Source organism: Saccopteryx leptura, chromosome 3 (assembly GCF_036850995.1).
Source record: "Saccopteryx leptura isolate mSacLep1 chromosome 3, mSacLep1_pri_phased_curated, whole genome shotgun sequence".
NCBI classification, from domain to species: domain Eukaryota; kingdom Metazoa; phylum Chordata; class Mammalia; order Chiroptera; family Emballonuridae; genus Saccopteryx; species Saccopteryx leptura.
Genome location: NC_089505.1, coordinates 112,585,742 through 112,607,632, shown reverse-complemented (window position 1 = coordinate 112,607,632; position 21,891 = coordinate 112,585,742). Strand labels below are relative to the sequence as shown.

The 21,891-nt window shown below is 43.5% G+C and overlaps 1 protein-coding gene across 3 annotated transcripts in view; it reads left to right on the top strand.

The window, feature by feature from the left end:
* Positions 1-21,891, top strand: part of INPP5B (inositol polyphosphate-5-phosphatase B) — a 59,889-nt gene that overhangs the window by 20,236 nt on the left and 17,762 nt on the right. For 2 of the 3 annotated variants that reach the window (XM_066375927.1, XM_066375928.1), the window contains 5 exons: positions 14,705-14,801; positions 16,886-17,053; positions 17,873-17,974; positions 19,284-19,398; positions 20,945-21,061. In XM_066375927.1, coding sequence (XP_066232024.1) covers positions 14,705-14,801; positions 16,886-17,053; positions 17,873-17,974; positions 19,284-19,398; positions 20,945-21,061 — 599 coding nt within the window. Of the gene's footprint in view, positions 1-9,928; positions 10,012-14,704; positions 14,802-16,885; positions 17,054-17,872; positions 17,975-19,283; positions 19,399-20,944; positions 21,062-21,891 lie in introns of all 3 variants that reach the window. The other variant, XM_066375926.1, reaches the window with a different exon arrangement.

The following is a 21,891-nucleotide window of genomic DNA, read 5'->3' as shown; positions in this document are numbered from 1 at the left end:
CGTTGGGACTGGAGCCATTCTAGCACCTGAGGTAAAGGCCATGGAGCCACCCTCAACGTCTGAGCCAACTTTGTTCCCATGGATCCTTGGCTGCAGGAGGGGAAGAGAGATAGAAAGGAGAGGATGAAGGGTAGAGAAGCAGATGGGCGCCTCTCTTATGTTCCCTGGCCGGGAATTGAACCCAGGACTTCCACACGCCAGACCGATGCTCTACTGCTGAGCCAACCAGCCATGGCCAGCTGATGATTCTTAAAGAAGATAAAGAATGAAAGCTAAATGTGTACTGACCATGATGGTAGCCACTAGCGACATGAGGCTATTTATTTTTATTTTAAAATTTTAAAAAGATTTTATTTATTGATTTTAGAGAGGAGAGAGAGAAAGGCAGGGAGAAGTGGGAAGCATCAATTCATAGTTGCTTCTCAGATGTGCCCTGACCGTGCAAGCCTAGGGTTTCAAACTAGCAACCTTAGTGTCCCAGGTCGATGCTTTATCCACTGTGCTACCACAGGTCATGCTTAAGTTTTTTTATTGATTGATTTGAGAGAGAGAGAGAAAAACATTGATTTGTTGTCCCACTTATTTATGCACTCATTGGCTGATTCTTGTATGTTCCCTGACTGGGGATCGAACCCGTAACCTTGGCGTCGTATTGAGACAGTGCTCTAACTCAGTGGTCCCCAACCCCTGGGCCGTGGACCGTTACCGGTCCATGGGTCATTTGGTACCGGTCTGCAGAGAAAGAATAAATAACTTACATTATTTCCGTTTTATTTATATTTAAGTATGAATGATGTTTTATTTTTTAAAAATGACCAGATTCCCTCTGTTACATCTGTCTAAGACTCACTCTTGACGCTTGTCTCGGTCACGTGATACATATATCCGTCCCACCCTAAAAGCCGGACTGTGAAAATATAAATATTTTCTGACATTAAACCGGTCTGTGGCCCAAAAAAGGTTGGGGACCACTGCTCTAACTGACTGAACAACCCAGCCAGGTAAAGGTAATTTAGGTAAATAAACTCAGCTTCTCATTCTCTCTAGCCACATTTAAGTGTTCAAGTGTGACCAGTGGCTACTGTTTTTGTGTGAGCCGGGCAGTGCTGTTATTGAACACTTTCATCATCAGAAAATTCTGTTGAGCTCTCGAGTACCTTCACAGAACTAGGGGGTGTGCAGCGGGGAATGGAGCAAGAGGAGAAGACAGAAGGAGCAATTGGATTAAGAAATAATATTGCTGCTTCTCAGGCCATTCTCAAAAGAAAGGGGGTATTGGATTTTGGTTTGAAATTACTTTTTTTTCTTATGTGATGTCATGTTTTAGTAAAAGCCCAGACGTCGAGTCAGGGGTAGGCCTGGCTACAAGACATTGAAATTGAGGCCTTCTCTCCTATCCTTGTTTGTAGATGTGGGCCTTTAACAGGTCTGGGTTGACCATGCAGCTTGGGATCCTCTTGCATTAACCATAGGAAAGGAAGGCAGCAACATATGAGGCAGATAATTGTTATCTTTGTTCAGTTGAAGAAGCAGAAGCTTAGAGAAGTTAGTTAACTTGCTGAGGGTCATATGCCGGAAATGGGACCTAAGTCAGACTCCAAAGCCTATTTTATATATACATGTTTAACTGGATATAGAAAACAGTGCTGGCCATATATATATATATATATATTATATATATATATATATATAATATGTATATAAAATTTTGTTTTAGCTAACTTAGAAAGTACCTTTAAGCAAAAAGAAAAATAATTCCTATCACTGGGAAATGACTACTATTGACATTTGATGTATACTCTGCCAGTCTTTCTCATGTGTATATATGTATGTGGTACATATGTGCACAGACATGCCCTCCAGTCATTCTGATGCATACAGATACAGATTCGACAGGCCACGCTCTTCCCTCCTGTCTTTAATCCTTGTCAGCAGTTCGGAAGTGCTAAAATCTCTGAAGACTGGAAAAAAAACGTTTTGTAAGTTTGGCCCAAGCTCAATTTGGCAGTAAGACTTGCTTGACTAACGTGAGACTATTTATAAACTTTATTTACCCTACTAAGTGTTACTCATAAATTGGTCTGTGGAAATATTAAAGTTTTAAATATAGTACTGGGTGTTGGCTCAGACTCTGCTGGGAGTGTTGTCTGATATATGGCGGAGGTAATGTGTTATCTTCCCAAAATTCCCCCAAGGGAAGAGCCCAGGGGTCATCGTTGTCTATGTAGGGAGGCATGTGAGAAGGGTTGGTTCTGTAAGCTGCAGTACAGTGCTCAGAATTTGCGAGAAAAGTGGTGCACTTCTGTACTTTGGTACTTCCAGATAGAGCTGCTCTCGTTACTATGGTTGACCTAGTAGGTAGGCTCTTACTGGGAAATGGTTTGAATTGTAGGTGTGAAAAGTGGTCATTAGAAAAGCACCCAGGCCCTGGCCTGGTAACTCCGTTGGTTAGAGTGTCGTCTTGATACATCAAGTTTGTGGGTTCAATCCCCCCCCCATCAGGGTATATACAATAATCAACCGAAGAATGCATAAATAAGTGGGACAACAAATTGATGTTTGTCATTCTCTCTCTCTCTCTTTCCCTCTTCCTTTCTCTTTCTCTTTCTCTACAATCAATCAATCAAAAGTAAAAAAATGTAAAATTAAAAGAAGGTAACCTATTTTAAAAAGAAAAAGAAAAAAGAAAGCACCGGGAAATGGCATTGAGCTTCTGCCTGTGGCTGTTTGTTCAGTGTGTGTTTAGTGACTGTGACTGCTTAGTTTGTATCAGTCTTTGGTTAGCCAAAGAGGTAAGGCAAATAAAAAGAGTTAAACAGCCTGGCCTGTGGTGGCACAGTGGATAAAGCGTCGACCTGGAACACTGGGTTCGCAGGTTTAAAACCCTGGGCTTGCCCAGTCAAGGCACATAAGGGAGTTGATGCTCCCTGCTCCTCACCCCCCTTCTCTTTCTCTCTTTCCTCTCTAAAATGAATAAATAAAGTCCTTAAAAATATAGTTAAACAGACACGGTTACAAGTTCACTGGGATAAATGCTTTGCTAGAGGGAAGCATTGGGTATGGGAGACTCCAAGGAGAGGACCTGAGAAGGCTTTTTGAAGGAGATGATTCAGAGCTGAGTCTTTTTTTTTTTTCCTGAGCTGAGTCTTGAAGGATGAGTTAGAGGTTAAAGTGCAGGTAGGTTTGAGGGATGGGTTAGGATACACCCAGGATCAGGGGTGGGTGAGGAGTGTTGGGGGTGTGTGCGAGAGGAAGTGGGAGCAGGTGGTAGGAGCTGGTGCTGGAATGGGGGTCTGGGGCTAATTCCAAAGGTCCTTTTATGTTATAGAATAGAAAGAGTTCCTCCACTTGGTATTAGCAGAGCCAAACATGAAACATCTAGAATTGCAGTGGAGAAATATTGGCTTTTTTTATTATGAAAGGTGTCACCCCAGAGAACAGGAAGCTAATGCTCAAAAGCCCAAACTCCATGATGGCGTGTGGATTGCAGATTACATCGGGTAAAAAAGTCACAGAACACTGTCAGTTAGGGGGTCGGGATTGTGCTGGGAGCTAGTCAGTCAGAGGTGAGGTAAGGGCAATGAATCATTCCTTCAGGCCTTAAGGACAGTTCTGAGGTCTGTCCTGGTGTCCCTTTGTCTGGTTTCATAGAACGGTAGCCAGGGGTCATTCCACCTTAAGGCTCAGTAACTGAAGTATAATTTAGGAAGATGTTATCTTGAGACTGTCAGAGGTCCCCATTGTCAGGTCTGGGCAACTGTCATCTGCTGCCTTAGGGGGTTGCTAATTTTCTGGGGGAAAGGCTAGGTGTCTGAGGGGCAGAGAAAGAGAGAGATGATTTCTAGAGCTAGGATGTAAAACTAAATTTAATCAAAGTCCCAGGGCCCCTGGGTTTCACTTGTAAAGTAGTACTCCCAGGTTCGGGTTTCAGCCCAGAGGTGATGGAAGGTACTGAGGGATTTTCTTCTTGTAGGTGTTGGCGTCATGGATCGGAAGAGGTGAGAATGGAGGCAGGGAGATCACGGAGTGCGTTTTCCAGAAATATCCAGGGCCTAAGAGAGTATCAGGCATGACAATATTTATGGAGGGAGGATTTCTAGGACTTGGTGACTAGACACGGGAAGAAGGGAAAAGTCCCAGAGGTCGCCTCTGACTGAGGGACCAAGGATTGGAGGTCTGAGGTTGGAAACAGGGCCAAGTGGGAGTGGGGAAGCAGGAGAGAAGGAAGGACAGGAAGCTGTGGCCAGAGAGGGGCAAGTTTGGTGAAGAGCTGCTGACAGCCAGCTTCCGTGCCAGACTCAGGAGAGAAAAGATTCCGAGAAGAGTGCCTGTGGCTGGAAATCCCCGAATCATGCCTTAAAGTTTCCATACGTAGAGTGAGGAATGAAGACGTTCTGGTCCTTGCCGGGCTGAGCCCTGAGACCCACTGTGAGAGCACGGGCGAGATGCCGGTCTGCAAGGCGATTTTCCGGTCAGCACACCGCCCACCTACTTACCAGTCTAACGAAGCTGACCACTGTCCTTTCAGTCTGGCTGTTAGTAGGAACTGCTCAGAAAAAACAAAACAAAAAACCCCACATCCATAGAAAGCACTGATGTGTAGAAACAGAGCTCTTATACCTTGGTTTGCCATTGCATATTATAAAGCCCCATGAGATATTTATATTAAAGTCTCTACTTTATAGATGAAGAAACTAAGACCCAAAGAGAGGAAGTAACTTGTTACACAGGAAAGTAATGGTAGAGCTAGACTTCAACTTAGGTTTCCTGGTACTTGTATGCATTTAACACATTGAGTGCCTGCTGTGCACCAGATGCTATTCCAGGTCTCTGGGAAGTAGCAGAAAGAAGACAAAGTCCCTGCCTCATAGAGCTTACATTTTCATGGAAATAGCATCCAATAAAACAATAGCTATATATAAGATATAACATCAAATGGTGTTAGTACTAGGAGGAAAATTTTAAATACAGGTTCACAAACTGCTGAAGTAAAAAAAATTAAAAAAAAAATTTTTTTTATTTATTCATTTTAGAGAGGAGAGGGAGAGACAGAGAGGAGAGACAGAGAGAGAGAAGTGGGGAAGGAGCTGGAAGCATCAACTCCCATATGTGCCTTGACCAGGCAAGCCCAGGGTTTCGAACCGGCGACCTGAGCATTTCCAGGTCGACGCTTTATCCACTGCGCCACCACAGGTCAGGCCGTAAAAAATTTTTTAAAGAGAGAGGCAGAGAGACAGGAACATTGAGCTGCTCTTGTATGTGCCCTGACGGGGAATCGAACTGGCAACCTCTGCACTTAGGGATGATGCTCCAGCCAACCTAGCTATTCAGCCAGGACTTACTTTTTTATTGATTAATTTTTAGAGAGACAGAGAAAGGGAGAGAGAGGTGAGGGAGAAGGGAAGCATTCATTTATTGACTGCTTCCCGTATGTGCCCTGACCAGGGATCAAACCTGCAATTTTGTTGTTTTGCAACGGTGCTCTAACCAACTGAGCTAACTGGCTAGGGCAGGACATTTAAAATGTGTGAAATCTTTTGGAAGACCACATTTAGCTCGAGGTTATTCACAGTTTCAACATTAGATGGTGCTGCATTCCTTTTGATGACATCATAGCTTTGTGAAGCTGGGTTTTGGTTGCTGCTGTGGTCAATAAACACCACGCAAGTCTGACCAGACAGTGACGTAGTGGATAGAGGGTTGGACTGGGACACAGAGGACCCGGGTTTGAAACCCCAAGGTTGCCTACTTGAGCACGGGCTCACCAGCTTGAGCATGGGATCATGGACATGACCCCATGGTTGCTGGTTTGAGCCCAAAGGTTGCTGGCTTGAAGCCCTAGGTCGCTGGCTTGAGCCCAAGGTTGTTGGATTGAGCAGTGAGTCACTTGCTCTGCTGTAGTCTCCCAGTCATGGCACATATGAGAAAGCAATCACTGAACAACTAAGGTGCTGCAATAAAGAATTGATGCTTCTCATCTCTCTCTTCCTGTCTGTCCTATCAGTCCCTCTCTCTCACTCCCTCTCTGTCTCTGTCCAAAAAAAAAAAAAAAAAAAAAAAGTACCATGCAAAAATCCATGTGAAATGTGTGTGTGGCGTCCAGTCAGTTTCCAAGGTTTGAGAAGTTGTGCAGTGCCAAACAGGCACACGTGTCTCATTTGTAGGTAAGTGTGGTCATTTAAAATGAAATAGAAATGTTATTTCTAATTATGTCTCTTAGTTTTTCAAACTGCTAAGCTATTAAGGCTTAAATACTTAGTAATTTATTTGACCCTTACTATTTAAACAGAACTGTTAGGTATATTTTAAAAAAATTATTTATTTTAAATTTGTTGATTTTAATGAGAGAGGAAGGGAGAGAGAAAGAACCAGGGATATCAGTCTGTTCCTGTGTGTGCCAACTGGGGATTGAACTGGCAACCTCTGTGCTTGGGGATGATGCTCTTAAAAATTTTTATTTATTCATTTTACAGAGAGAGGAGAGAGAAAGAGAGAAGGGGGGGGGATCAGGAAGCATGAACTCCCTATGTGCCTTGCCCAGGCAAGCCTGGGGTTTTGATCCAGCGACCTCAGCATTCCAGGCTGACGCTTTTTCTGTTGCGCCACCACAGGTCAGGCAGGGGGATGATGCTCTAACCAGCTGAGCCATCTGGCCAGGGCATGAACTGTTACGTATTTATTTTGGCCGGAAAGCACTTGGGAAAAAATTATTTAGACAGTGAGGGTGCTGTGAACCACCAGGAAAGTTCAGGACCCTCTGGAGTAAGGGGCTGAGTGATGTGGGGCGGTGGGGCCTGCTTAGATCGGCTGTCAGAGAGAGAGCTTCTGACATTTGATCAGAGGCCTGAACGAAATGGAGTGAGTGGTGCGGGGATCTGGAGGAAAAGCATTCCAGGCGGAGGGACCAGCAAGAGCAAAGTCCCTGAGTTGGGACTGAGCTTGACATGTTCCAGGGACAGCAAAAAAAAAAAAAAAAAAAAGAAAAAGAAGTGTGGCGAAATCAGATGGAGTGACGTTCAGCATAGAGCACAGTGGGTGAGGCCAGGGTAGGTAAGACCCCATCCATCCTCTGCGGGGGTTGCATCCTATTCTGAGTGCCTGGAAAGCTATTTGAAAGTTTTAAGCAGGGAGGTAACTTCATCTGATCTTCAATTTTTTTCTCCCAAGTTCACTCTGGCTGCTGTTTTGGAAAACTAACAATAGGAGTGTAAGTGTGGAAGCTCAGCAGCATTAGGAAGTGGCTGTGGTGGTGTTGGTGAGAACTTCCAGGTATATTTTTGAAGGTAGAACTTGCCTGGGTTGCTGATGAATTAGATGGAGTGTGACTGGAGGAGGAAGAGGAGTCACCAGTGAGTCTTAGTTTTTAATTTTGAAAGCGGGTTGAATGATGGTGCCATTTACTGAGATGAATAAGACTAAGGGGGGGGCAGGAGCAGAAAGTAAGAATCTGGAGCTCACGTGAAAGGTTTGGTAAATTTGGGAATGATCAGCAGGGAGCTGGTTTTTCAAACAGCGAGATCACCTAGATGAGAAAGAGTGTAGCGCAGGGCCTTACCTGGAGTCACTCCTGGGGCTGTGGGGTAGGGTGGGTGGAGAAAAAGAGGCATTTTCAAGGACTACAGAAAGTACCAGAGCGGAGAGGAGTCGTCTATTAAGTGCTTTTGAAAGAGGTTGAAGTGGACTTAGCTGGAAATGGGGAATTGACTGCTGGACTCGGCAACCTGAAGGTTATCAGTGACCTTAACACAAGCAGTTGGAGTGGAGTACAGCAGGTCCTCAAATAACGTTTCTTTCAACATCATTTCATTCTGTCTTTTCTTTCAACATCATATCATTTCATTCTGACATCGATGAAAAAAAACAACAAACCGATTCCTGGCCAGGGCCGCCGTCTGTGTGGAGTTTGTGTGTTCTCCCCATGATTGTGTGGGTTTCCCTCCACATCCCGAAGGTTGTGTGTGTGTGTGTGGTGTGTGGTGAATTGCGTGTCTAAACTGAGTGAGTGTCAGATGGGAGTGAGTGGCCCAGGAAGGGCGTCCTGTTCGTGGTGGGTTCCTGCCTTGTGCCCTGAGCTGCCTGGTCTTTATTTAGAAGTTTGATGATGTTTTTGCAGTCAGAAATATGCCATGGGAGCCTAACTCTTATATTGATTAGGAGATGGTGAAATTGGTTTCCTTATATGTCATTTTGCTTAAAGGCACAGTTTCTAAAACCTGTTGACATTAAGTAAGAATTTACTGTAATGGGAAACAGAGGCCCAGTTGCAGAGGGTTGAGAAGAGAATGGGAGGGGAGGCAGAGACTAAATAAACCTTTCAAAGAATTTTGTGTGTTTTTTTAAAAGGAAATCTGAATCATCTTTTTTTTTTTCTTTAATTGATTTTAGAGAGAGAGAGAGAGAAAGGGAGAGGGGAGAGGAGAGAGGGAGAGAGAAATGTTGATTTGTTGTTCCACTTAATTATGCATTCACTGGTTGATTCTTATATGTCTCCTGACTGGGGATCAAACCCTGGACCTTGGTGTATCAGGATGACACTTGAACCAAGTGAGCTACCTGGCCAGGGCCTCAAAGAGTTTTGAACTTAGTCACCAATATGCCTTTAAAAAAAGAAACAAACTGTGTGTGTGTGTGTGTGTGTGTGTGTGTGTGTGTATAAATAAACAGTTTTAGGTTTTCAGAAAAACTGTGATGATAATACAGAGATGTCATACCCCACACTCTCTTTCCCCATCTTACATTAGTTATGGCACATTTTTCACAATTAGTGAACTAATATTGATACATTATTATTAACTGAAATTCGTATTTTATTCAGACTTCCTTTGTTTTTACCTTCTGTCCTTTTTCTGTTCTAGGACCTCACCACGGTTACCATGGTGATATATAGTCTTCATGTCTCCTAAGGCTTCTTGAGGTTGTGACGTTTTCTCAGACTTTTCTTGTTTTTGATAACCTTGATTGTTTTGAGGCATGCTGGTCATTTTGTAGAATGACCCTCAATTTGGATTTGTTCTGGTATTTTTCTCACGACTAGACTGGTTTGGGGAGGATGGTGCCAGAAGTGAAGTATCATCCTCATCACATCACATCAAGGGCGTGCTATCAACATGACTCATCTCTGCTGACGCGAACCTTGAGCAGCTAGTGAGGTCGTGCTGGCCAGGTTTCTCCACGGCGGTTAGCCTTTCCTCCTCTGCAGACAGACTTTCCTCTTTGGAAGGATGTCACTATAATGGAGTGGGGAATTAGGCTTTGCCGGCTCGAATGCAGAATATTTACCTATGTTATTTGGAATTCTTATTCATTTATATCAGTATGGACCAATGGGTATTTATTTTACACTTTGCATTATAATCCAATACTGCTTTTCAATTTTGTTGTTCAGATTGTTCCAGCTGTGACCGCTGGAGCTCTTTCAGTTGGCTGCTGGTTCCCTTTGACATACCTCCATCGTTGTGGGGTTTATTGTGTTTGTTTTTTTGAGCACTTTCTTATTTTTTGGTACTACAAAATGCTTTGGGCTCATCTTTTATATTTCTTGCCCCATTCCTAAAATAAATATTGTAAGGAGCCCTGGTTTCTCATACTGGAGAATGGTATCAGGAACTGAGACCTGCGCATAGTCTGTTCGTTGTTGCTACTGGTGTGTTCTTGCTTCTGGGCCCTCCTCGCTGACAGAGCAAGGTAGTGTATGTGTGTGTGTTTCTCTGTGTAACAATCTGTATTTATGTTAAGGTAAACACGAGTTCATATTGATATCTTCAACTCTAATCTTTGACCACGTGGATCATTCTAGCTTCCTCCCCTTGCTTATCTGGAAGGTCCCACTCCAACAGTGAAAAATCTAGCTCCCACCATCCACCATCCATTTACTTAATTATTCAATTCCAGTACATCTGTATAATGGTGTCAGATTGTTAACCCACAGCGTTATCACGAGAGTACAGCCCTCACGTGCAGTTCCTTCCGCCTCTAGTCTTATAGCCTTCACTCATTCCGAAAGTCACTTAGGTAAGCACTTTTTCTTCTTCCCCCTGCAGTGAGTTTGTTGCATCCATATACAATATAGTTATTTTCTTTTGTCATTTTCTGCATTTTATTCCAGGATCCCCTGACCTGGGAAATGACTTTTAAAAATTTGCATACATTTAGGTTTTGAAACCCACAGAGAATGTCACATATCCACCATTACAGTTACTTACAGAATAGTTTCACTGCCCTAAAAAGTCGCTTATTTAATCCTTACCCCTCTCCTCCTGCCCCCTAGCAACCACTGATATATACTGCTCACAAAAATTAGGGGATATTTTAAACTTTTTTAAAAAAGATTTTATTTATTTATTTTAGAGAGGAAAGGAGAAAGAAGGAAAGAGAGAGAGAAAGAGAGAGAAGGGGGGAGGAACAGGAATCATCAACTTCCATCCATATTTGCCTTGACCATGCAAGCCCAGGGTTTGGAACCAGCAACCTCAGTGTTCCAGGTCGACGCTTTATCCACTGTGCCACTGCAGGTCAGGCAGGGATATTTTTAGCTTCATATTCATTTTGAAATATCCCCTAATTTTTGTGAGTAGTATTTTTATCTTTTTTTTTTAATTTTTTTAAATTTTTTATTTATTCATTTTAGAGAGGAGAGGGAAAGACAGAGAGAGAGAGAGGAGAGACAGAGAGAGATGAGGGTAGGAGCTGGAAGCATCAACTCCCATATGTGCCTTGACCAGGCAAGCCCAGGGTTTCGAACTGGCAACCTCAGCACTTCCAAGTGGACGCCTCATCCACTGCGCCACCACAGGTCAGGCTATTTTTATCATCTTGATAGTTTGTCTTATTCGAATGTTACATTATTGAAATCATATGGTATGTAGCCTTTCAAATTGGCTTCTTTTACTTAGCGATATACATTTAATATTCATTCATATCTTTTTTTTTTATTTGAGGCTACTTTTTATTTTTTATTATTATTATTTTTTTGTATTTTTCTGAAGCTGGAAATGGGGAGAGACAGTCAGACTCCCGCATGCGCCCGACTGGGATCCACCCTGCACACCCACCAGGGACCACGCTCTGCCCACCAGGGGGCGATGCTCTGCCCCTCCAGGGCGTCGCTCTGTTGCGACCAGAGCCACTCTAGCGCCTGGGGCAGAGGCCAAGGAGCCATCCCCAGCGCCCGGGCCATCTTTGCTCCAATGGAGTCCTGGCTGCGGGAGGGGAAGAGAGAGACAGAGAGGAAGGAGAGGGGGAGGGGTGGAGAAGCAAATGGGTGCTTCTCCTGTGTGCCCTGGCCGGGGATCGAACCCGGGACTTCTGCACACCAGGCCGACGCTCTACCGCTGAGCCAACCGGCCAGGGCCACTACTTTTTAATTTAATTTAATTTTTTTTGCTGATTTTAGCCAGAGAGGGAGGGAAAGAGAGGGACAGGAACATCGATCCTCTCCTGTATGTGCCTTGATGGGGGATCGAACCAGTAACCTCCACGCTTGGGTTGCTGCTCCAACCAACGGAGCTATCTAGCCAGGGCCATTTATGTCTTTTTGTGGCTTGATAACTCATTCTTTTTTATTGCTAAATGATATTTTATTACATGGATGAAACCAGTCTGTGGTTATCCAGTCACCTGTTAAAAAAACATCTTGGTTGCTTCTGGGTTTTGATGATTATGAATAAAGCTTTTGTTGATTATGAATAAAGTTATAAATATTTGTGTGCAGGTTTTATGGACTTATGGACATAAGTATTTAAATCATTAAATACCTAGGAACATGATTGCTGGGTCATATGGTAAGACTGTGTCCAGCTTTGTAAGAAGCTGCCAAGCTGCTTGCAGAGTGACGGTACTCTTTTCCATTCCTGCACTCTGAGTGAGAGCTGCTGTTACTCCACATCCTCGCCCGCAGTTGGTATTGTTCATCTTCTGGATTTCAGCCATTCTAATAGGTGTCCCCGTATGTGATTCACTAACTCAAATACTTTGGTTCTCTAAGCTTTAGAGCTTAGTCAGTAAACAGGAGGTGGAATCCAGTGGGGATTTGGTTTCTAGAAATAATTAACTAGCCATGGAATCGCAGAATTTTAGTAACAACCTAGTCTAGTTCTCCCTCTGATATTTTTGTTGTATGCTGAAGACAATGAAATATTCCAAAAGAACACTGCAGGCTTAAACTGAGATATGTGACATCTTTATATGAGGCACATAAGACTCGTGTTTGTCCAGTGTTTCCTATTGAATTGTTGAGTGACTGAACTGCTTATAATGTACTGGGTGGCGTGCTGGGTGGTGGTGATGCAGTGATGAGTAAATCAGACGTACTGTCCTCAGTAAGCTTACAGTCTCCCCGGGGAGACAGGCAGTTACAGTACACAGCAGTCAGGGCTATGGTGGGAACACTGGTGTCAGGGCATCTGACCAGTCTAGGAGGGCGCAGAGAGGCTTCTTAGAAGTGACTTCTAAGACGTGGCCTATAGCAGGGGTTGGCCAACTAGTCTGTGGTCCAAATCCATCCTGCCTGCCTGCTTTTGTATAGCCTGTGAACTAAGAATGAATTGTTTTTACATTTTAAAATGTTTGAAAAGAATCAAAAGAGAATATTTTGTGACGTGACGTGAAAATGAGATTATATGATATCCCAACTTCAGGGCCCACAAATGAAGTCTTATTGGAACACAGCCATGCCCATGGCTGCTTTTGCACTAGACTGGCAGAGTTAGACAGTTGTGACCGAGGCTGTATGGCCTGCAGAGCCTAGGACATTTATTCTATGGTTCTTTACAGAAACAGTTTGCTGATCCCAGGCCCCAGGATGGGTGGGAATTAGGCATTTATAGCAGAGTAAGGAAGAAGGAAGTATTTTTGTTAGTTTGTTTTGTTTTGTTTTAAGTGAAAGGAGGGAGGATAGAGAGACAGACTCCCACATTCGCCCCAACTGAGATCCATCCAGCAACCCCTGTCTGGGGCCGATGCTCACATCAACTGAACTATCCTCAGTGCCCAGGGCTGACACTTGAATCAACTGAGCAACTGGCTGTGAGAAGGGAAGAGAGAAGGGGGAGAGGGAGAGGAAGAGAAGTAGATGGTCGCCTCTCATGTGTGCCCTGACCGGGCATTGAGCTCAGTATGTCCACACGCCAGGCCGATGTTCTAACACTGAACCACCAGCCAGGGCCTGGATGCATTTTCTAATAGGATCTCTGTATGACTGCAGTAACTTTAATATACTTTGAGTATGGCATTCAAGGAGGTAGGGGGCCAGAGGTAGGCAGGACTTGGCAGCCATATTAAGGGGTTTCGGTTTAATCAGTGGGGAAGCTTTTAAAAGGTTTTAAGCGATTATGAACAAAAATTCCTTTTTCAAAGAAATTTTTTGGCCACAGAATGGGTTAGAGAGTGGGGTGATAATGGACGCAGGGAGACTAGTTAAGGGTTTTGAAGTCATTTCAGGGAGGTGTTGGTAACCTGGACTAATATAGTGACATTGGGGATAGGAATATATTGATTTGAGAGGCATTTAGGAGGCAAAATTGAAAGGCCTTGGTGACTCATTGGTGGCATTGAAATGTAATTATTTTCATGTTTTAAATAATTGTGTTTTCTTTTCAACTCCAAAATGATTTTTTCTGGGTTATGTGAATGCATGGTTGGAAAGTCCATGTTTAGTAATAGTTTTCAGAGTAAAATTCTTTAGTGATGTTTCATGCCTCTGGTGCTCCTTGTAACTTGTGTATCGAAACAGCATGTCTCTGTGGCCTCTTCATGCTGTTCCCTTTTGACAAGCGATAGAGGTTTTAAGATGCAGAGAAGCTATTGGCAGATTAATTTTCTAATTATCTTGATTTAACAACTTTCTCCAAATTTTTCTGTTGCGGGTCCTTGGGTTCTTTGGTTTTCAAAGGCAATTTGTTGACAGTGATAAGCTCTCCTCATTCTCTAGGACAATAGTTTTAAATCTTTTTACACTTGCGGACCAGTGAAAATAATAGAATTATTTCCCGGACTGCTAAGGCAGAAATCACCCTGAGCATAAGCAAATTTGACCAAGACCATTGGATCTGTATGCTTCATACAACATCAGAGTGGTTAACCCTTTCGCAGACCAGCTTGACTGGCGGACTGGTCTGTGGACAGTGGTTGAAAAACACTGCTCTAGGGTGCTTCTGCCCTTTCTAGTTTTAGATATCTAACCCTTGCCTTTTTCCTCCTTGCAGTCGAAGTTCTCACTTGCCGTAAGTGGTAATAAGATCACTGTCTTATATTTTATATGTTGAGTGGTTTCACAGTGCTTACTCACATGTCAATTATTTGATCCCTACAATAAACCTGTGAGGAAGGCAGGACAGGTCAGGTTACTGAGCTTCAGAAAGGTTAGATAACTTGCCCCAAGTGAAAGAACCATAAGTAGTAGTGCTGGAGATAGAATGTAGGTCTGTAGATACCACAGCGTTATTCTTTCTGTAATGCACTCTGTCCCCAAGAAAAGGAGGTCGGACGTGCTGTGAGTGTTACCGTTTTTAGCAGTAAAGGTATCCAGATGAAATACTCCCCCCCCCCCGTGTGCTCTGCGAGCTTCACCCAGACACCAACATAGGCCTTTCCTATGCTTTCGAGCAATATGTGGACTACCAATAATTCCTAGTACAATTTGAGAAGCTGTGGTCTGTATGTTAGAGTATAATGTCAGTATGTTTCCATTCTTTCTCCCTCCCCTTAGGTTGTTCTTCCTTGGACGATTTGAGGCCAAATGGGAAAGGCCTGTTTGTGGACCAAAGTTCCCGGTGTCAGGATAAACCAGATCACTCGTTCACAAGGTAACACAGCTCTCCCTTCACTGCTACCTCTGAGGACTGAGGTTTTCCTCACTATAGAACCAGAACCGGTACTGTCCGTGATGTAAGTTGCCCCAGGGTCGCTGGCCTAAGAAATGTTGCGTATTTATTGAGCACATTTATTGAGCATGTACTGTGAATGCCAGTTACCGCGCACTTAATGTGGCTTATCTTATTATTTTTTCCATTAGCTTATTTTAACCTGAGAGGTAGGTACCACTGTTTTGTCTGTCTTACAGCTAAGGAAACAGGTGAGAAGAGAGGTTATGTAACTTACCCAAGATCTAGAACTAGCAAGTTGCAGATCTAGGATTTGAAAGTGGCAGTCTAACTCTGCTTTAGAAATGCAGAAGATTAGAGACATTTTAATTTCTCCCTCCCATTTGAGGAGTTCCCTATGTAGAGTCTTCTTTCCATTTTTTATTTACCGTATTTTCTCGTGTATAAGACGCACTTTAATTTTGGGGCCTGGAATTTGAAAGAGGAATGTATTACATAAAGTTATTGAACTCAAGTTTTCTTCATCATAAAATTCATACAACTCCTCATCCCTGTCAAAACTCCTATCCATGAGCTTGTCCTCACATGTGTCTGATGACGAATCACTGTCTTCAACAATGAGCGCAAAACAAGCGCACAAAAGTGGGAAATGCAAGTAAATAAAATCTACAAACACTGTTTAAGATGCACCCAGTTTTTAGACCCCAAGTTTTTCGGGAAAGGGTGCATCTTATACATGGGGAAATACGGTGCTTTTTTTTTTCTGATGTGCTGTTATATTTATTCTACTCTAGTGTCCCCTACTGATCAGAGCCAGAATCTTCTGGTCCAGATTAAACTACTTTCTTGTGTCTGTGTTTTAATTTGACACTTAAAGCAGCAATTGCACAGTCCCTGAACTTTAAATGTAGCCAGATCTCTCATTCTCAATTTACTTGGACCCTTCATGGTACACATAGATACATTTTTACCTTACCTTAATGGAAAGTTGGCATTTGAATACTTTTTAGTATGACTATTAAACCTACACAGATAATAATGAAATGCAAATTTTTATTGCCTTTTTAGAATTTGGGGTTATTCCTGTGGCATGGAGATGCAGTAGAATTGTTAAGTCAAAGGCTCTGGATTGTTCTATATCAGGGGTCCCCAAACTACAGCCCGTGGGCCACATGCGGCCCCCTGAGGCCATTTATCTGGCCCCCGCTGCACCTCCGATAGGGGCACCTCTTTCATTGGTGGTCAGTGAGAGGAGCACAGGATCCATCCTCATCCTGTGCTCTGGGAGTACTGTATGTGGCAGCGCCACAAAGCGCAGCATGGCTCACGTATAGTACTACTTCCGGTGACGTGGGATGCACGCATCACGGCTCCGGAAGCGCGTCATATCACCTGTTACGGCTAGCAGTGACAAATATGGAACCGGACATTGACCATCTCATTAGCCAAAAGCAGGCCCATAGTTCCCATTGAAATACTGGTCAGTTTGTTGATTTAAATTTACTTGTTCTTTATTTTAAATATTGTATTTGTTCCCTTTTTTTTTTACTTTAAAATAAGATATGTGCAGTGTGCATAGGGATTTGTTCATAGTTTTTTTTATAGTCCGGCTCTCCAACGGTCTGAGGGACAGTGAACTGGCCCCCTTTGTAAAAAGTTTGGGGACTCCTGTTCTATATAGTCTTGTCACATGAGGCACTCTGTCACCATCCAGCTGGGTGAATCGTTGGCGGAGCTGGGTCTTGTTTTCCTCATTTGAAAAATGAAGGGGTTAGATTAGATTATCTCTAGGGTCCCCGTCTGGTCTGAGATTCTATGAATTTATTATTATAAAATCTCTGGACCAAAGTACCGTATAATCAACAACATATAAATTTACTTAATTCGACATAGAAGTAGTGTTGTTTTAGCAAATAAGTTTTATTTTGGCCTCCTTTAGTCTTCTGTAACTCAGATGCTTGTGTGTGGAAACTTCTAGCTTTATGTGCTTTGTCATGAAGGACTCATCAAAATATATGACTAAAAAAAAAAAACCCCAAACAAACACCTTTCTTTTGTTTTTCTAGACAGAATAAATCCAGGTCGGAAATTACCGACATGGTTCGCTCCTCCACTATCACAGTGTCAGACAAGGCTCATATTTTGTCGATGAATAAGTTTGGACTGAGAGATACGATAGTGAAATCACATCTGGTGCAGAAAGAAGAGGATTATACCTACATCCAGAATTTCAGGTAGCAAACTGGGTCTTAGACTGTTTTCAAAGGAAAAGGATCATTCAGGTCTGTGAAAGTTAAGCATTCACCCTCACCCCCAATACACTGGATTTGGAAGCAAATCCTACTTCACAATCTCCCATCATTTTCTGAGTGAGTGATTCCTTTCACTCTTCATTAGCAGGTATTCTTTCTGTGCCTTTTCTGGCCAGGAACTGTGGTAGGTGTGGTACAGTGGGGGTGACGCAGAGTTACAGAAGTATTTGAAGAGCTATATGGGTACAGAAGAAGGAATGGTATCCTGACAGTATAACCCTTGGTCATTCTGGGCCTTTGAAGAAAGTCATTTAAATTGAAGTGAGCAAAATGAAGTTAGTGTTTGTTAATCTTTCTAGACAGGATTATTGAAAATTTAATGAATAAAGGTCACATGATTCTGCTAGCGCTCTTTTTAAACTTTTAAACTCTTACATTATGACCATAAGACAAAGTAACATTGCTTATAGGGAAGGAAAGAGTCAATTATGGTGAATGCTGCTGTTGCCTTCCTTCTGAAAGTAATTACCAAGGTATGTTTTATTTATTTTTTTCATTTCCATAGCATACACAGGGTAAGGAGTCATTTTGCGGATTATGGCTCTCCAGTGGCCGTTAAAACTAAGGAGAAATGTTCAGAGTAGGTCTGTACTGTTTGAAGTTATCACAGAAGCAACAAATATCACAGCAGACTGCAGTCATTGGTCTAGGTTAAATGTGACATTTCTTATGTCTTAAAATGCTTTCCTCTGTTGTCTCCGCAGTCCTCCTGAGTAACTGGTTGATTCTCTTTGGTAACAGGTTTTTTGTGGGAACGTATAATGTGAATGGACAGTCCCCCAAAGAATGCCTCCAGCCCTGGCTGAGTCACGATATCCAGGCCCCAGATGTGTACTGTGTAGGGTGAGTGCTTCTCTTCCGGTCGCCTCTACCTCCTCAGTAATGCATAGCTGTGGTTGAAGGGATGGGGACATGAATATGAGGGTGGAGAGTGGCAAAAGTAGGTTAAATACAGTAGTAAATAAGTAAGAATACAGAATGAACTCTGTGTTCCATGTCCTCACAACTGGAAGCCTCCTTTTGCCCATCCCTGTACATACCTGAGTCTTCGCAGCAGGTGAAGGAGTTGGAGGATAAGCATGTGATTAGAAGCAGCTGCTTATCTGTGTGATGCTTTTCCTCATAGAAAACACTTTCTGGCATGATTAAAGTGATGTGCGTGACATTTAAGTGCTAGTATTGAATTTTTAGTACAATCCTCTGCTAAACATCACTATACCTTGAACTGAGTTCCATTACTTAGGCATTCAACACTGTTGATTATGAAGAACTATGTCTTTTGCCAGGAAAGGAAGGTTAACTTCAAAAAGAAGAAAGAAAAGCCCCATCACTCAGTACTTAGTATTTCACATCTACTCTCCTCCTACCACTATCCTGGGCATTGTTTTTCTTGTTTGTTTTTGTTTTTTGTATTTTCCTGAAGTGAGAAGCTAGGAGGCAGTCAGACAGACTCCTGCATGCGCCCAACCGGGATCCACCCGGTATGCCCACCTGGGGGTGATGCTGTGCCCATCTGGGCCATTGCTTCGTTGCGAACAGAACCATTCTAACACCTGAGGCAGAGGCCATGTAGCCATCCTCAGCACCCGGGCCAACTTAGCTCCAAAGGAGCCTTGGCTGCAGGAGGGGAAGAGAGAGACAGAGAGGAAGGAGAGGGGGAGGGGTGGAGAAGCAGATGGGTGCTTCTCCTGTGTGCCCTGGTCAGGAATTGAACCTGGGACTTTCAGATGCCAGGCCGACACTCTACCGCTGAGTCAACCAGCCAAGGCCCTGGGTATGTTGACAGAGAGTGGGCAGCAAAGAAGCCTGAGTGGTAGTTGGAAAGGGCCTAGAATTTGGAATGTATGTAGATCTGGGTTTGAACCTCTTTGCCGCTCTGTGCTTGTGTGAACTTGTGAGCTCAGATGTAATACACAGATGCTTCCAGCTACTCCACAGGCTGGTTACGCAGAGGAAATGGCCTGCTGCTTATGAAAGCACTGGGGAGGTCCTTAGTATTCCAACCCTCAGCTCTAAGGGTTTGTTTTTCTTTCTGCTTGAGGATCCTGCAGTTCAGTCAGCGTGCTAGGATTTGCGCACCCAAACCAGTCTGAGAACGTGTCATTTTGCACATTACCTTTCTCTACTGTCTGACGGCTTGCTTCTACTACAGGTTCCAGGAGCTTGATCTGAGTAAGGAGGCCTTTTTCTTCCATGATACCCCAAAGGAGGAAGAGTGGTTTAAAGCTGTATCAGAGAGTCTTCATCCAGATGCCAAGTATGCAAAGGTAAGAGAGGAGTCAGGGACCTTTAAATGTTAGGTTGCCATGCAGGGAAATTCCAAGACAATATTTCCCTTTTCCCCTAAGCCAGTCCTAATTATCCTGCCATTTTCAGTTCTAGGTCCTCCAGAAGAGGCACCCGGGGGTGGGAAAGCTGCAGGTCTTGGCACTTGCAGGCTGTTCAGGTCAGGCCACTTGCGGGCTGTTCAGGTCAGGCGTGGCCAACAGTTTTTGCCCCCGGACCAGATTAGAAAGAAAACTTTTTTCACGGGCCTGATGAAGTATTAAAATGAAAAAATGTTAAATACAAAAATGGTTCATTTAAATAAACAAAATTTTATTATGTAATTTGTTTATAAATAAATGTGAGTGAAAAATTTTAATATACAATATTATTTTAATAAAAATATAATTACATACTGTATAAATATCCAAACTACCGCAATCAATCGAAACAATATTTAATTAATAGAATGAGCTTGAAGGGGTTATATCGCAAATAAAACAATTATTTCGTTTTACAAACAGCCTGGACACATTTTCAGTTGTCAACTGCAACTATTGTCTATGCTACAATGCCACTTGATTCAGCACACTTGACCACAAAAATAACGAATTGTTTGACCTTGGGTGCTCACTGGCAAACTCCGCTTAAAAAAATGTGGGTTTCACATCGCTGCTAAATGTCAAACAGTTCATATCGAGTACAGACGAGTGCAAAAGTTGTAAATCTTTATAATGGAATTTTTTTAAAAAATGAAGTATCGTGAATCCATTCGACCAATTATTGGACGTTAATCCTAGATTGGTCACACGTGGAATTCTTTTCCGCATATCACTCTCTTCTTAAATATCTCGATTTCCAATAATCAAAGATGCTTCCACTTCTGAGTAGCTGAGATTTATTTACTTTTTTGTATTTTTCTGAAGTTGGGAACGGGGAGACAGTCAGACAGACTCCACATGCGCCCGACCGGGATCCACCAGGCACGCCCACCGGGGGGCGATGCTCTGCCCATCTGGGGCGTTGCTCTGTTGCAACCAGGTCCATTCTAGCGCCTGAGGCAGAGGCCATGGAACCATCCTCAGTGCCCAGGCCAACTTTGCTCCAATGGAACCTTGGCTGCGGGAGGGGAAGAGAGAGAGAGGAAGGAGAGGAGGAGGGGTGGAGAAGCAGATGGGCGCTTCTCCTGTGTGCCCTGGCCGGGAATTGAACCTGGGACTCCTGCACGCCAGGCCGATGCTCTACCACTGAGCCAACCGGCCAGGGCAGTAGCTGAGATTTTAAAGTAGCGGAGAATATTAAAAATTTAATTGTGGGCTGCATAAATTCATTATCCGGCCCGCGGGCCATATGTTGGCCATACCTGGTTTAGGTTGTCACATAGCATGTTCACTGAGTCGAATAGGTGATTACCTGGGTCCTGGTGTGGAAAAAGAGATACATTAATACTCTCAGTCAGCGTTGAGACCACTGTTCCTTTGGGGTATATTTTCTTGTGCTCGACTTCTATTTAACAGCACGAGCTGAGTGTTTGGCTCTGTTTTCCAGGTGAAGCTCATCCGACTGGTCGGGATTATGCTGCTGTTATACGTGAGGCAGGAACACGCCGCACACATCTCAGAAGTGGAGGCCGAGACCGTGGGGACAGGAATCATGGGGAGGATGGTGAGTTCTTGGTAGTATGTTCAGCACATGGAGGGCTTTAATTCCTAAGGTGTTGACCCCACTTCTTATGATGCCTTGACTGCACCTGTCCCAGTTTGAGGATGCTGGTATCACAAGATGATTGTCCCCTCCAGCAGGGCTAGGCTGAACAGACCATGTAGAAATCATATTTTAGGGAATTGCTGGCTGAGTTGCCCACCCAGCGTGGATCCTGTGTTTACTCCACACCAGCGCCTCTAGTTTATCCTCCCAGTTAGTCCATGAAATAGGTTGCAGACACTAAATGGGGTCACAAAGGAAAAGAAAGAATGCTGATGAAGATCTACAGTTTCCTCTTTGAGGGGATTTATTTATTTGTTTGTTTATTTATTTTTAAATATATTTATTCATTTGAGAGAGGTGGGGAGGTAGAGAGAAGGGCAGGGGGAGGAGCAGGAAGCATCAACTCCCATATGTGCCTTGACCAGGCAAGCCCAGGGTTTGAACCGGTGACCTTAGCATTCCAGGTTGACGCTTTATCCACTGCGCCACCACAGGTCAGGCTTCTTTGAGGAGATTTAAAGTCCTGCTTTTAGGCTCTACTGCGAGAGCTCAGCTTCCTGTGGAGAAGGGAGAGCGTGTGGCTTTCCTGTGATTTATGGAAAGTGGATTTGGCTTTGCCGCGGACGGGCTAGTCATTCCGCTTTCTTGGGTTTGTTTTCTCACCTGTAAAATACAGATAGTAACACTGCTTTACTTAGCTCACAGGATCATGATGAAGACCAGTTAACAGAAAACATTTTGGGAGTTTGTGGGTTGAAACGATTGACATGATTAAGTTGTGAACTAGA